At 38.8% G+C, this 17,553-nt stretch overlaps 1 protein-coding gene across 1 annotated transcript in view; it reads left to right on the forward strand.

Annotated features, from left to right (window-relative positions):
• Positions 1–17,553, forward strand: part of RNF32 (ring finger protein 32) — a 31,216-nt gene that overhangs the window by 9,144 nt on the left and 4,519 nt on the right. Inside the window, 3 exon segments of the mRNA XM_017728897.1 lie at positions 14,872–15,012; positions 15,014–15,137; positions 16,115–16,252. Coding sequence (XP_017584386.1) covers positions 14,872–15,012; positions 15,014–15,137; positions 16,115–16,252 — 403 coding nt within the window.

Consider the following 17,553-nt stretch of genomic DNA (forward strand, 5'->3'; position numbering starts at 1 on the left):
CTATTCCCTCCTCCTCCCATCTTTTACATTTTAAATAAAAACTACCTTTTACAGCTGCTTGGTGGAGATGCTACTGCTCCCTCCATGACTCAGATCAGGATTTGGAAACATGGCACAGCAGTTGCCATAGCATCAATATTCTGTTGTTCTTGTGAAAATGTCCACAAATTCAGCCAAGTTATGAGTTTCTGCACATCTACCCACACAGACTGAGCGGAAATTTTGACTGTAGAGCAAATAATAAGTAGCAAAGCTGGACCCACTGAAACCTATTGGGGCAGCTGGAGTGTGTGTACCTTGTCCTCCTGAATCACAGCTCCATCCCCTGGCAGGGCTTGGTGTGCCTTTCTGTCTGCGTGCACCTACCAGGCCCACCAGCAATGAAAGCTGTATGCTTTCTCTTACTTGTGCCTTTTATTGCCTCTGTCTGCTATCCCCTCTCTCTTCAGTCATGGTTAGAAAGGTACACTGCAAGTTATCCCAGTGGAATGAGAATGAGGCAGAAAAGTTTAAGGATGATTGGATAAAGAAGTTCAATTACAAAATTCACAGTGGAAGCTGGGCCACATAATGAAGAACAACCAACAGCAGCAGATTGTCCAGTGCATCCATGGCTTTTGTCTTTGCCAGTGTGTCAAGCAGCCAGCATGTTTCTAGGTGCAACTTTACAATCACCTTTCCAACAAAATTGAAGTCTCACCTCCTCCCACAGGACGGCATTATGAAAATTAAGGCTGGAAAAAACCAGCCTTATGGAATTCCTCCATAACTTTGTTTCAGCACCTTAGTAGTTTTGGACCATTAGATGATCATCTACATGAAGCCATTTCATTCCATGTACCAAGAGGCCAACAGGCTGGGAACCCATCACAGCTGGAAATGTGCAGAAAATGAGAATGCCATCTTTAAGAAACTCTCTCACTTACAGCAGGAGTTGAAAGACAGGCAGTGCATGAGGAAAGTTTAAAATGTGGTCATAAAATTAAAAAACATAATCCTCTAGTGTTGGAGTCTGGTCAGTTTTGGCCACAACCTGTATGGTGCTGAAGAGATTACTCTGAACTTTGAAAAGATTACTCTGAACTTTGCACTGCTGAACTCTGACTGTCTGGCCCTTACTTTCTGAAAACCCAGATTGCCTGAGATCACAGATTTGATTTATGAAAGGGCTGAGAATCCAGAACTGCTGGAGTTGGCCACAGATCGGCTTTCTCTACAAGTGTAAAGTATTCTGAAATGTAAGAGGTTTAAGGCATCTCAAATTAATAAAATTGATCACTTTTACCTTGCATTTCACCATTTTTTCTGTCCTCATGCATTAAATAGCAAAAACACTTTTAAACAGTTATTAACCAAAGGATTAATAAACCACCCTCTTACGGTAGCGCTATAGAAAGATACTTGAGGAAGTTGATAATCATGCATTCAATGCTGGACAGAATGGTGTGCAGCAAATAACTCAGTGGTATACACTGAGCAATTCAGATAAAAAGAAACATTTCATAAAGCTCCTATTCAGCAATCTCTTTTGTATATGTTAAAGGCACAGACATCTCAGAGAAAAAAGTAGCTATGCAATCATGTAATTTAATATCCCTGTCAGGATGATGATGAACAATTGAAAAAATAACTGGAACTAGGATTGCCTATGTATTTTCTGTTCACTCTATACTTGACTTTACAACCTTAATACTCTTGTAACAAAGCATATGATATACTGACTTACCAAAATCCATTTTTCCAATATGAGCATTTCCATGTCAGGGATTTGTAAACACTATTTTTTTTGTATTGAAGTCCTACTAATATTTAGAAAAGTCAGGAACTTTAAAAAGTCACAGAAGATTACATTCAAAAATATTAGTTTATTATACATTTCTAGTAAGTTTTAATACTGAACCTGCCTTTCAAAAACACATGCAAATACTATCATTTATCACGCAAAGGTGTAAGACCATGACCAGTGACCCATTTTGGAGGGTATGGGGGTAGAGGCCAGGGATCTGAAAATATCCACTTTAAAATGTCTCCCTTCTTTAACTTGGATCAATTAAAGAAATGGTTTGCCATTAAACTATGGCTCTCCCACACACCATTTAAATACACACTTGACTCCCATTGAAATGGTCAGTTCAACTTAAATTAGATTGAACTGTGCATAAACAAAAGGCTACTGGAGAGCACAAAACTCCCATAGCACCCTCTGCTGATAAAGAGGGAATGGGATTAACATTCATATGGAGCAATTCCACAGAACAGGCAAAGTAACAGAGGAAAGTGAAAATGGGTTTTCATTGCGGTTCAGAATTTAAGCTGCTGCTTTATAAAGGGACCCTTTCAAGACATTACACTCAAAGGCCCAATCCTGCAGTCCTTACTCTGGCAAAATTCCAGCTGAAGTCAATGGGAATATTGCCTGTGTAAGGACTATTCAAAATTAGTCAAACTGTCTGAATATCATTCAATCAGCTCTAATCACTGCATTGAGAATAAAGGCCGTAATTTTAGCAGGTTTTGTCACTTTAAATTCTTCAACAAATACTTGCATTATTCTCTGTAAATCATCTTGCCAAGCAGTATTTGTCAAATAATTGGACAATTTTTTTCCATCAACCATTGAATAAATTATGAATAACAAGCACTGATTTAACCATGTGACTCCCATCAGTCAATTCTTAAGTTTCCTATGAAGGGCTTAACTGGAGGTTTTATTGGTGGCTTAAACATTAGAGAAAATCTCATTCAACAAGAACTACTCAGCAACCTTTCCATCAGTATCGACAACGCTAAAACTGAATGGCAATTTACTTTTTTAATTGTATGGACTACCATAAATGTAGCATGTTTTTGAGAGGATGTCTGATTTTACTCATTCTTCCAAATCCAAAGTATAATTTTAGAAAAAAAATATGCAAAACTCTACTTAGGAGAGATGATATATGTAAAGAGATTTAATAATATTTGTCAAATCAACAGATATACTTGGAATAAATATTTATTTTCTCTCAGGCACATAAGCCTCACACAGGCACAATAGCTACATCACATTAGCAACAGCATTTGTGTCCCCTATTCAACAAATATTATGCTGGTTCTTTCACCTCTTAGACAAATTCTAATTAGAAATATGAGGGTCTTTAGGAAATTTTACTCTCTGTTAATAAAAAATTAAACTAGAAAATAAATATGCATTTAAACAGGCATTTCATAGGCACTTAAAATAAAAAAATGAATCTCTATTTAAAAAATAGGGAGAAAAATTAATTTAAAATGAGAAATACCAGGGCATCAGCATGCACCAATAGCCCAGCAACCAGTATCTAAAATATTAAGTGACTTCTGGTTTAGAAGAAGAAACAGCTCCTTTAAAAGGTCCATTATTGTGCAATACAGTGCTAGGAGAAAAAAACTTGGGTTTATCTGAGCTTGTATGGCAGCTATAGTCACTGTGACTTGAAACAAATAATTCTGAATATTAATGATGTCATCTGAAACTGTTCTTCAGCAACATCTGTCCCTCAGAATGGCACAAACCCTGTCACGATGATCACACACAAGGCAGGGATGGCCAAGCACAGGCACAGCCAGGGCCCAAGGGATCCCTCTCCTCCTCTCCTCTCTGGAATGAGCACATGGGCTCCTTCAATGACTTTCCACTCAGGCCAAAACACACAAAAACCAATAAGAATCTGAGGAGACAAGGGCAAATGAGAACGTGAGCAAAGAAGATGGTCATGAGAGTTTATAAAGTGATGGTGACTGGTAAAACAAATGAAAACCTCACAGTGAAAAATGAATTCTAGAAGGTGTTACTATTCCATGCAGTGGCTTGCCCTACAGAAGCAGCGGGGATTCCCTCTCTCTCTCCCTCATGTGGATGTAACTATCTGCACAGGTTTTTGTCTCATTAACTCTCATTAACTTTGTGTTTCCCTCTCATTAATTCACCTTTTATTTCAGGTAGTATCAGGAAGTGCAATTAGCTGCATCAAGCACATTTTCACTGCACAAATTATTTAGCTGGTAACTGTGTTTATAATTAAGTGGTTTAACACCACTTTATTACATATTTTCAGTTGCTCACAACCTTGCCAAACTTGAGCTGTTTTCCACGCCAGGTTTCTGTCTTGGGAAGAAACATTTCTGGAAGATTTCTGTAAAAACCTTCCATGTGAATGGAAAAACTGTTTTGTCTACATTCAAGACATTTGCGCCTTTCTCAGATATTATTGGTGCAGTAATTGCAGAAAAAGAGATAAAATTGGGGCATGTCCTTCTACATGTGCACAAGAGAGTCTTGTCAGAGTTGGCAGATTTAAAGCTTCTGTCTTTGGCATGTTCCATCTTCCCAGAGCTCTGAAAATGAAACCACTTTAACCATATTTTACCCCCAGCAGTTGACCAGCCTCTATTGTTGTCCTGGTAGTCTACACAGAATGCTTTCTGCACCAGTGTAGGAAAACACAGGCACCAGGATCAGAAAAATTGTGGCTTTTACACAGCCCGAGATCTGTGGATCCACAGCTGGGCGGTACAGCCTGGGCAGTTCAACCACATCACCAAGCCTGCCTTGAGCTCAGTGTGGGCCATCCACAAAGCATTAACTTGGTTTTCCAGAAAGATCTTGTAGGTCCCAGTAAGCTGTATGATGCAGAGAGTTAGAGGCAGAAGGCAGGTTCCCCACCTTGAAGCTGATCTGGGCAGATGGCAGAGGAGCAGAAACACCTTGACAGCTGTATGGACTTTTAAACTGCCTCCTGCACTCTCAGTGCTCCCCTTTTGCTCTGTGGAGCCTAGGTAGAATAGTTTAAAAAAGCCCTCCCTGATGCCAATGGAACATAGAACTGGAACTGGGAAAAGGTAGAAGAAAGGGCTAGACAGGAGCAGACTGGGATATGACAGAAGAAATCTGCATCCTACAGCAAAAATTAGACATCAACTTTGCATTGACTGTAAAAACTGATCCTAAGCAGCACTCAAAGAAGCCCACATCTCTAAAGACACACCCTCTAGCCTTTGCACAGCCTTGCTTTCACAATTATGCCAGTCTTGTGCTCTAGGTCTCTGCTACAATTGCCCTGGTTTTCATATTAAAAACATATTGGGGCAAGTTCTCTGCTGGTGTAAACTGGCAAAGTGCCACGGATTCTCATGGAACTGTGCCAATTTTCATCAGCTGCAAATCTGGACCATTCTTGCTAATTTACTTGTAAAGAAGCTCCCCACATGCCTCTAATCATTTCTATTTTCCCCCTTGACCCTTCCTGTGTTTGAGGTTGGGGTTTTATCCTAGAAACATGGTGAGAAAACGCTTTATTTTGTTTCATCAGCAAATAGGGATGTCATTAGTCACCACTTCTAGCCTCTCCTCCAAAATCAGATTCACAATAGGGTGCAGCACAAAAAGGCCTGTGACACCTCCATGGTCTGGGAAGGTGCAGGAAGCGACACACACAAGGCAGCTCAGGGAGTAAGACGTGGTGTGTAAGAAAAAGAGGTGGCCCGTGCTCTGTCTCTGTGGTCGTTTAAACACACCTACAATGATCCTTGGACATCCCACTGACCGATTTATTTTTCTGAGAAATTCTTTTGCTTTCTATCACCAACCTAGTTTTCCCCCTCATTGGCTTTATTTGTCTCACTTTAACTATTAAGTTTTTATTTTTATGCTGAGCTGTGCTACTAGCTTCTCTAGAAAAACTTTGTCCAGTATTTTTTGTGGAACTCATGTCTTTTTTGATAAAACTATATATGTACCTGTAAATTTCTCCATTAAATTCTTAATCTTTGAAATATACTATAAGGCTGGAGAAGCAAGATATACTGTTGCAACAATCAGGGTTATTTTTCCTTAGAATTATACTCCATCCAGACTCTTTGTAGATTTGGGTCTTTTATCCTTAAGGAATTTATCAGTTAAGTGTCCTGACACCAAAAGAAGTTCACCATTGTAATTCCTGGAAGCATTCTCAGAACCACTTACCACAACACAGTTTTGTATGAAGCTGGCTACCTCCAGTTTTCCTCTATTGTATCACATTTTCCTGATTAATTACCTAACTTTTAATAGGAATTCAGTTAGCAATTCTTTAGCTCCTTCAGATTCCTTGGACGAATGCCACATGTTCTGACTTTCACTGTCATTTAATTCCGTGGGTTGTTGCAAACCCTGTATATACATCACTGCTTTTGGCAGCACTTGCTCTTTGTAAATAGCAAATACTAAAGCAAGTGGTTCCTTACGATCTGCTCTGCTGAAGTTCTAAGCCACCAAAACACTTTGTTTCTGCATAAGCTCTTTGTCTTCTCAGTTTGTTCCCTCTGTGACTTGGTGACTCCTTATGTATTTTCAGCACATTATCACTATAAACCTTCTTCAAATTTCCTCTAAATATTTGAGATTGATTACACTTGTATTACAAGGAAATGGCTTTGAAATAATAATAAACCCCTATTTTTTAAAAATACACACCAATGTTGTCATCTACCTCTACTCACATTCTCCTTAAAACCCCGTCAGAGAAGAAAACAGTCTTTGCTTTGTGCTCTTTACTGTCACTCATAACCTGTTCAAGGTAGTACTGAGCCCATATTTTCCCTCTTGATCCTATGCACTCTTCACTTTTCTTGTCTAAAAAAAACCTATGGGATTTATAGAACAGCCTGCCACTTCCACATCCCAATCTCTTTCTTACACAGTATAGAGAAATGAATTATTGCACCTCATTGATTTTTTAACTTAGCACCATATTTCACACGTGATAAATTATACCTACATTATCCTGATGCCAGACATTAAGCCCTACTCAGAGTTTCCTTTAAGCTCCTTATATCAGTATTTGCAAGTTTTATTATTTTACTGAAATGTTCCTCTTTAGAGGTGTCTTTTCCCCTTGCTGCACCACAGATGCAGTTGTTTATTGTGCCTTCTGGTTTTGGGTGTATATTGCAAAGATGAGAGGTCTGAGCAGTTAAGAAATGGAACATTTTCATCTGCAAATACAACGAGAAAAGCAAAATTATAGGAAAAAATCCCTTTCTTGTGAAGACTGTTTTTTGCTGCATACACTTTCGTTCTATGAGGAAATGTGTAACACTAAGCAAGAATAAGAAATACTTTTGCTTTGTATAAGTTGATGAAACAAAGAACAGAATACAGTATTTTTCAAGTACATTAATTTTTTTTAAGTTGAAAATTTGTATAATGCACGGGATAATGCATTTATATAATGCAAAAAAGACAGGAAAATATTATAGGCCTAGTCAAATATCTCAAGAGTGGTCTGACAAACCCAATCTATTCAGATTAGCAACAGAAATTGAGGGATGACTTGATGACATCGTTAATGTATCTTTTCAAGGAGAAAATAATACCAGTTAATAAAGAGCTCTTCAGCCTAGCTGAGAGAGGCATAAAAAGAGCAAATGGTTAGAAGCTGATGCCAGACAAATTCAAATGAGACATAATAAAGAGTAACAGTCATGATGATTAATCACTTGAAAAAACAACCTCCCCCAAGTTATGAAATTTTTAGATGAAAACTTGATGGCTTTCTGAAATATCTGATTTAAACAAATGGTGTAAGTTCTAAACTGCATAAAATTCCTTGCACGATCTTAGAAGGTCGAAGTGGGTGATCAAACTGTGCCTCAAACCAGAAAGTTTTAACATGTGGCAATGTCAGAATCACACAACCATTCACAACTATTCATAAAAAAAACCTGCTGGTTTTCTATAACTGTCTTTTCGTCAGAATCACACAACCATTCATAACTATTCATAAAAAAACCTGCTGGTTTTCTATAACTGTCTTTTTTGAATTCTCTTAAAATGCTGAGTTTGTGAAACCCTTTTCTAACCCTCAGTCTTGTTACACAAAAGGTTAATTTCCCTTCAGACATATCAGGTAAAAAGCAGGTGAAAGTTGTATTTAAAAAAACACTCCTGTTTCAAATAGCATTTAACATAAAGAGAGAGAGGGAGAAGAGGGGGAAAAAAGACACGAACACCAGCTCTGGAAGTATTAAAAGCATGCTCTGAAAACCTCTGTGATGACAGTTTGAAGAAAGCAGCTTTTATGTGCTACTGAACCCATCTCTACAATGTCTTTTAAATGCAGCTGTTTACCTAGAAAATATCAGCAAGGGCCAGAATCTGGACTAGATGAGGCACCTTTTGATTGCAGACAGTGAACTGAGTCTTTAACTAATAAATTGTTCCACACCTTTGTCTGAAACAAGAAAAGCAAAGGTCTTCATTTTCTCACAAGAATGCACAAGCCCCCTCAAAAGCAGTATGGTTTTCTACATCTAAGTCTCAGTATTTGTTGACTTAAAGAGTTTGTATGAATGACAATGCACATCACTGGTTTGTTACTTCTGTCATCTGTGCTACTGAGTGTACCTTGGCTCAGATCAAAGTTGAAAGCTTCTTAAAAGATACACAAACCACAATGTGACAAATAGCATGCTTTGTTTGACACAGCAAACAAGAAATTACTTTCATCAACCCAGGGAAAGAATCCTGTGTTTTCAGTGCTAATTCTGAAGGCAGCAGTGATGGAACCGGAGCTTTACTTCATCCCCAAGGAATGAGGACCTCTCCAAAGACAAACAGAAAGGAAGAAACAATATGAGAGCATTAAATGCTGGCAATGGTATGAATTCAAGGCTTGCACTCTACAGTACCCATTTTCAGAAAACTCACCCTTTACACAATTAAACGGATTTCCCACAAAGCAAAAAATGTCTCCATTAAGCAAATATTAATCTGACCGGAAATTACAGATTAGAACACACACAGCACTTCACAAATAGATCCAAAACTAAACATTCCTATGTCTACCACATTACACAGCCTCGTACCACACATGGTTAATGCACAGGCATCAGAAATACTGCAAACAAAATGTTTTGGTTTTTTTACAGCAACATTATCTAAACAAATGCCACTGCATTCTCATAAAATATTTGAAAGTTTTCACAAATATAAAGCACTTCAGATCAATAAATCCTTACTCTATGGGCACTATTGGAGTAACAAGATTTTCACTAAGACATATGCTCAATAAAAATCAATGGTTATATGTGAAATCACATTTTGGTTGGAATCTAATTTGATCCAATAATGTATATATACAAATTTCCCTTTAAATTAAGCTTTTTCTCCCTGAGCAGGAAGTAATATTTACTTAACAGAACAGAGTTTTAATTCAACTACGAACAAGCGACAGCCTTTTCACTGACTTGTAAGGGCTTTAAATGAGACCTAATAACATCTGTACTACCCTTACAAACTAAAATTGCTCAGCTTTCCTACTGAGTCAGAAGCACATGCCTGAAAATTAACAGAAATTCACAGAAAATGCAAACAGTAGGCAAATAGCATAACAATGACAAATCCACAGTATGCCTTCGTACAAACAAATATGTATTTCATATATGTGAACAAAGAGCAAATGAGGTAAAACATTTTCAAACTCCTGAGAAGAAAGGGCAGACACTGTATTTTTGTAATTAAGAATGTCTGACTCAGTTCTCTTAAAACAGCCTTTAACAGGGCAACTACAAAGCTCTGTGACACGGTGTTCCTTGCTGAGTCAAAGGCAGGGCTCACATGTGCAGATTTGCCAAAACCTGCCCTCCTCAGCCAAAAGAAGTATTTCAAGCTGGAATTCCTCTTTAATGCGTTCAGACTCAGCTCTCATTGTTTATGACAGCAGTGCACTTGGTTCTCAGAAGAAATAGTGGCTTGTAGATTTCCAGTATCATAAATGTCCTGATTTCCAGTGGGAGAAAAAAATCTCTATGTTTACACATGCAAATGTTTACCCATCCTACTCAATGTCTACACCCTGGAACCTGTTTGGAGGCAGTGATACAGCCCAGCATCCCTGGAACAATCCTACCTCACAACCCTTTCAGGGATAAGCTTAGGGCAGGCAGAGCCCTCACCATGCTCACAGCTCACCACACAGGCTTTACTTATTGTGTCAATACACATTTTTATAACACATTCCTTTAGAAACCACCATTCAGTTTGAACCAACCTGCACAACAGTGCTACCTTCCTTTCACTTACATATGCATTTTTTTATTGCACTTTTTTAACACAAGTGTAAAAACACGTTACAGGCAGCAAGTTTCATGATGTGAAGACAGAATATCAGTGAAACTCATTACAGTTGCTACACTGTTTGTTTCAAACCTTTGCCCTAGCATTGCTCTTTCTGTATCAAATTCATTCAGCCCACAGAATTCAATAGCTCTTCCTGAAAAGTTACTCTCCTCCCATTGATGACAGCAGGCCACTTGCCTCTGCTAGGTAGCAATACCATGCCCAGTTGCAGCTCTACAGGAAGAAAATAGATTGGTTCTTTGGCTGGTGCAATTCGCTCTAGAAGAGCAGAAGCTGTTGAATCTGTGTCTTACTCCTCCAAAAAGGTTTTAAAATTTACTGCACCACACAGTACCTCAACTGAGTGCAGCTAACCTTTGGCTTAAATCCTCATTTTTCCTAAGTCTTCTTAAAAAGGACTCTGTAAAAGGCAATCATTCTAGACAGATCCGAGATTTCAGAACTATTTAAACATACAATTAACATTTAAAAATTATGCACATGGATAAAACCAGGTATCATTAGTCACTTATTAGTCACCTTCAAAACAGGCAGCGTGTTCATTATGTTAATGTCCTTGGAGTGTTTAAAGCAACCTTTTGCATTTGAAGTGGAGGCTCGTGGTAAAAGGTGGCACTTAATAAGAAATGGCAATTACCAAGGCATGTTACTCTTCAGAAGACTGCAGTATGAATTTTAATTTCTTCCTGGCCATGTATCAGCTAAGGCTAACACAGGCCTTTTCGTTTAGAAGCAGTTGGAAGTACAGTAAAAGTGAAAACCAAAATAAGAGACGACACTAATCTTCTCTGAGTTTCAATTAAGGCCCAGCACCTCTGGATTAAAGGCTTATTTTAAGGAAAAGCCTTAATTAAGCATACATGTGTCTAGGATCACCTTAATGAGGTATGACAGAAATAGAAGAGATGGCAAACATTTGAAAAGAAGCTTATTAGCTGCTTTAGGAAATTCAGTCATAAATTCTAAAAAAAATGTAATGCAATACTGAAAAGACATAAGAATGATTAATCCTGTTCAAGCATAAAACTGAAACCAAAACAGGTACAAGAGAGATTATTTTCAGTATCTTTATATTCAAATTTATACATATTCATGATTTTTCTACACATCAGTGGGTTGGGTTTTGAAAATATAACAGCATTTACACTTTCATTTAAATTTTAGACAGCAGAAAATCAACTTTTCTACTTTATTTCCTAATTAAAATTTATTACTAAGTACCCTTAAAAGTTTATATTTTAAAATATCCCTTCATCATATTACTGAGTCAGGTTGGGGGTCAGGCTAACTTGCAAGTTCACTTTAAAAACCGCTATTTTATCTTTTTATTCCTGCCTTCGGAAACAATCAGTGATTTAATGTCATTTTAAAGATAGCCACTTCAGCTGCTTTTTACATCTTCCCTACCGTACAGAGAGGTATTCTCATTTGCAGATTTGACTTTAAAGTAATTACTTGTAATTACAGAGAAGTGCATCCAGTGGATTAATCACTCCATTTATATGCTACTCAAAAGATTACTCTCAGGACAACCTCACTGCTTTTGCTCAGAAAATGTCACTTCCACAGGAAAACAAAGCTCTCCAGTCAGCAGCAGCTGAGAAGGACTCTGACAAGTATTTAAACCCAAAAAATTAAAGAAATGGTACACCTGGATTTGAGGCACCATCTGTGCCTGTCCTACTCATGAAAAATAAGGCCCACCAAGTGAGAACCAGGAAAATGGCCAGAGGAAGCCTGCACTCGTATTAGAAGGTTTTTCACACAATTCTGGATCTGAAAGAAACACATCAGTGCTAATCAAAGGCGTGGGCAGTGCTTCTGGCTCAGGAAGCTGCACTTCAAAATGCGGGAAGTCCCTGAAGAGCTGGTGCTGTACTGTCATAGGTTAGCGTTCTTACCATCTCCCTGAGCCATTTTCTTTCTTGCCTTGAACAAAAATGGGACACTAGGTGACAAAGATCATTGTTTGATCCATATGGATACTGTTCATCTGTTGTCTTTATAAAGATTTCTTTTCTTTCAGTGGTGACTATTATAGAGTTGCCAAAGACACAGGTCACCAAAATGGCAGTGAGGAAGCTGGTGAAGGCTCTGGAGCACAAGTCCTGTGGGAAGCAGCTGAGGGAGCTGGGGATGAAGAGCCTGGAGAAAACAAGGCTCAGGGGGGACCTTATTGTTCTCCACAAGTACCTGAAAGGAGTTTGTAGCCGGGTGAGGGTCAGTCCCTTCTTCCAGGTAAGAAGCAATAAAGACGAGAGGAAATGGCCTTGAGTTGGGTCAAGGGAGGTGTAGATTGAATATGAGGAGAAACTTCTTTGCTGAAACGGTTGTCAAGCACTGGAACAGGCTGCCCAGGGAAGTGGTGGAAAAACCACCCCTAGAAGTGTTTAAAAAAATGTTTAGATGTGACACTTAGAGACACAGTTTAGTGGTGGATTGGCAGTGCTGGGTTAATGGCTGGACTTTTTCAAACCTAAACAATTCTATAAATCTATAATAATCACAGGGCCTGCCTCTCATCTTACCACCTGACAGGTTAAAAATACACATTAAAAATTGAAAAACACAGCAAAAAAAGTCTTCAAATCCAAATGTACGTGGAGGGTCAAAATTAATGCTCACTAAGCCGCACAGTACCACACAGACATGGGGCTAAAGGGCAAAACAGTGCCTAGGGACAGTGGGATACAGGAAGTGTGCAGCTTCAGTGGTAGGAAAAATCAGAAAGGAACCATTCCCAGGGGCTTCCCTATGGGCAGTGACTGGGATCAAGCCAGGAGAGGCTCCATTCCACCCTCTGAGGAGAAGGGAGCAACACCTTCCACTGCCACCCTTCCCTCAGAGCCTGTGCTGTGGGGCTGGAGCTGTGCGGGGAAAAAGGACAAGAGGTTGAAAATAATCATCATGGTTGGAAAAGACCTGTAAGACCAGTGAGTCCAACTATTAACCCAGCACTGCCAGGTCCACCACAAAGCCATGTCCCCAAGTGCCACATCCACAGTTTCTTTGCAGCACAGACACAGACCCTCTGGTCATCCCATCTTGAGCTGTGACTGGCGAAGCGCAGGGCTGGCTGTGGTAGCAGAGGAACAACCACACACTGAAAAGTTCAGATCTGGGTCCCAAGTATGGGAAGGACATGGACCTGCAGGAGTGAGTCCAGAGGAGGCCACAGAGATGATGAGGTGGCTGGAGCACCTCTGCTATGGAGACAGGCTGAGACTTGGAGCTGTTCAGCCTAGAGAAGGGAAGGCTCCAGGGAGACCTTATAGCACCATCAAGTGCCTTAAGGGACAGCTGGAGAGGGACAATTTACAGGGGAATGGAGTGATAGGACAAGGAGAAATGGCTTCAAGCTGAAAAAGGATAGATTTAGTTAAGATATTAGGAAGAAATTATTTACTGAGAGGGTGGTGAGGCCCTGGCACAGGTTATCCAGAGAAGCTGTGGATGTCCCATCCCTGGAAGTGTTCAATGACAGGCTGGATGGGGCTCTGAGCAACCTGGTCTAGTTGAAGGTCCCCAGACATGGCAGGGCCGTAGAACAAGGTGATCTTTAAGGCCCCTTCCAAACGAAACCGTGTTGTGACTGTGAAGCAGCACAGCCCTGTATGCAATGGCTCCTGTTTTTCACAGCTGAGGGGTCTCACTCCATCCCCTGCAGCCTCCACTCTGGTACCAATCACGTCCTCCTGCTGTGCCAGTGAGGATGTTGGGATCACAGTGGAACAGCTTCAGCCCCAAAGGGGCTGCCAACATCATCCCTGCTCTGTGTATCACAGGCTTCCCTGTCTACAGCAAACTAATCTTGCAGAACAGTTCTGTGGGGTTTATTGCTACAGCCACATCTTTTCCTCAGTTCAGCCTGAAATTTGTGATTCTTGCCATTTGTTTTGAATCCATTCCCTGTATATTGCAGGCAGCCTACTGAGGGTGAAATGAGGTCAACAGGAGAGAAACAAACTTGGTGATTTATGGATCCAAAGTTAACTTCTGTGCCTGGAACAGATGTTAAGCTCTTTCCCATGGGATCCCAAGGAGAAAACAACAGGAATTGTAGGTTCCTTGTCTGCTATTGATGAGGCTGCTTCTCCTGAGAAATATTATTCAAGTTCTTTTTATATCTCTGTTTGTAAAGGAACACTATTCTTGTCAAATCAGCTAAAGATTATCAATGGGACATCACGATTTTACATGGTACTATTTTCCATCTCTTAAAATAAAGGATAAGCGTGGGGAGAAACAGAGGAACAGGTAGATAAGCCCATTCCCTGTATAAAAATAATACATTCTTGTTTATATTCAGTGTTCTGGAAGGCAGAATTAGCCTTTGGGATTGTTTTTAATTATATGAAATTAAAATGTGTTCAGGCATGCCAAACTTTTATAGCTCATAATGAGTTTATTGAATATAATAATTATGGGCTCAGTAATTAAAACTCTAAAATTACTGCTATTTTATTTAATATATATAAATAATATAAATGATAAATCAAAGATTTCATTTGACTTTCTGTAAGTCAAAACTAGGATGTGTCAGAAACATCAATCCTAAATTTCATATTACAGTAATTGCATGTTAGGCTTCAACTACTGGACTTGTATGTGTACAAAAGCATTTAACAATTCAAAAAAGTGCAGAGTTTCTTTTAATTTACTACAATATGGATGGTTTAAAATCATTTATAACAATAATTATTCAAGATTGGTTGGGTTTTTTTGCTTTTTAGGGCTGCTCCTCCAAACAAGGGACAAGAGCAGTTTCTGCAGTTGCTCTACAGGATCATACAATAAACAGTCATCAGCTTCAGGATCCTTTATTAACAGATTCTTCTAAGTAAAGGACAAGGAATACCAAGAACTTTTACAAATCCCATGAATAAAAGAAATAGTCAGAATAAGAGTAGCTACTGGACTAAGAAAAAAGAGCACCAAAGCAAGGAAGATGCAGAAAAGGAGTATCTTCTTGACCCCAGTTCTCCACAGCTAACATTAGGTAAACCATTCTGATTTGTAATTTTTGTTTTTATTTAAAATAAACTAAAATGTGGAAGCTAAGCTTTCTGTCCAGTAAGATGATTTATTGCTAAACAGCAAAATATCTTGTTTTAAAATTTGTCAAAATTCAGCAGTTTAAGCCAGTAGGTAAAAAACAGAATTGCCATCAGTAGCTTAAATGCATCTTTTCATACCTGAAATGCATTTAAAATATTATTCTTGTGACAATGAAGGCAAAAAGGTGAAAATAGTGCATCTTGATGAAGACAAATTCTTCATTAGAAGCAAGAAGTACTTTTAATGTCTATTGACTGTCATAACTTTTTTTACATTTTATTCTCAAGAAAACATCAGTGACTTTGATACTATATTTAGCTGGGGGAAGGTTCTAGCATTAAGATTTTTTTTAAGTCTATTTGAAACAGTTTGGTTTATTCCTTCTTCTGTAAAAAGACATTTACTAATGCTGCATGAAATGCAGTCTTCGTTAATATATACCCAGCTTTGCTCAAAGTTAAAAAGGTTTGTTTTTGCAATGGTCCTGGGGCTACACCAGGGAAGAATTAACACCTGTAGCTAAATACCTTTTTCAAATTTAGAAGCAAACATGCAGCAAGATAAAAGTCACAGATGTGAGGGCTTGGAATGATGCCTGGTAGGAAAACTCACTTTCAAATAGTGTTATAAAAATATAGTTGTGGAGCAGCGACAGATACTGCTTAGAAAAACAAAGCCAGGGAGCATCTGAACAGGCCAGGAGACCAAATGTGCTTCCTGCCTCTCAGTTTCAGCCCTGTATTTCCCTTTTCTAAAGATTTCAACAGTATTTTTGCCATGAATGTCTTCTTGTGTCCATCCTTTCTGTTGCCTTGATTAGGCACTACTTAAAGAACCTTCTGGCTCCAGAATTTGCAGGTTTGAGCATAACGAGCCTTCATCATCGTTAATAACTCTTTTATTTATTCTTTTTCATAGAAACGCCCTTAGGCCTCCCTGAAGATCAGGTTGCCTTTGCCACAGGAACCAGTAGTCACAGTAGTCCCAGCTCCAGAGGGAACCCATTAAACCAGGGACACTCCATCCCAGCAGCTCTGCCTTTGGAATCAGCTCAAGGTTCAGAGGGAAACTTCAGATAACGAACAACAAGTGAGCGTAACCAGTGATAGGACAAAGGTAATAAGATGAGGCAATTAGCACTTTATTTACATGTTTATAGTTCTAAAGATGGGAGGGCTTTTTCTTTAGTTCATTTTGAAGAGAGGATAGCAGGGGGAAAAACAGAAGAGAGGTATTGGGGTTAACAGGAACATCAATAATGAGTGATTATGGAAGCTGAATGCTGAGGTGAAAAAATGCAGCCCAAGTGTGAGCATGTTTTCTGCTATTATTAGAAAGACCAAGAATTTTCTCTTTAAATCACAGCATTGACTGAATTGTCCCACATGAATATTTGTGCAAGTGATTCAAAAGACTGTGCTGAAATATTTTTTGAAACTTCAATGGTTCCTGGGATTTACCTTATAGAATTTTCACCAATATTCTCATATTATTTCAAAATGCATGTGTCAAACTTTCTCTTCCTTAATAAGGGTGCACGGTTTAAATATTAAAACTGCAAAACAACTTTAAAAATGTAGTTTAATGCAACATTTTCTCCTTGAGTTTATGGGTAATCAAACAAAGTTTCATAGGTCTCCTATCATTCATTCTTTTCAATAGGGGCTTGATTCCTAAAATCCAGCAGTAATAATTTAAAGGCATGTAAACACTTCTATAAGGTTCATTTTAGGATAAATAACTTGGTTGTAAATGGGTGTGTCAGTAAATGGGTTGGGCTTTTAAATTCGATGCATAAGGATGAAAATTCTTGGATGTCTTGAGCTGTGATAAATGTAGGTTTTCACTGCTTGTATTTTTTCAAAGTGCTGCTTTGAGAATATCTCCATAGAGCTTTTTGCTTTGGCCAACATCCCTCCTTTTGTGTCCTCCTGCCAGTTTTCCTTCAGAAACTCTGTTGTATAAAAGCTTTCCTTCTAAACACCTGTATAACCTGTCTCTCACAAGTGTCCCATCTGGTTTGTATTATTTAGAAGTTCAATTTTGCTGCCAATCTCTTCTTGTTTGGCAGTTTAAATAATCCATTTGTGAAAGCTTTAAATAAGCATTTTCTCTTACCCCGGGGGTATACAGAAGGCTTTCCACAAAGCCATCCCATTTTCTTCCTTAAAACAGCCTCTGACCACACTGCTTGGAAAGAAACCAAGATTAGGCATTTTTTAGGTTGTGATACTCTTTCATGCTGTCATTGCTTTGCTTTCTTGTTCACTCCCCCTATACCCAGATTTTCTCATCACAGAGGCCATCCCTCGATATATTGGGCTATCAAAATGGGATAACAAAAGGGGGGGGTCGAT

This window comes from Corvus brachyrhynchos, unplaced genomic scaffold, assembly GCF_000691975.1.
Source record: "Corvus brachyrhynchos isolate BGI_N302 unplaced genomic scaffold, ASM69197v1 scaffold52, whole genome shotgun sequence".
Classification (NCBI taxonomy): domain Eukaryota; kingdom Metazoa; phylum Chordata; class Aves; order Passeriformes; family Corvidae; genus Corvus; species Corvus brachyrhynchos.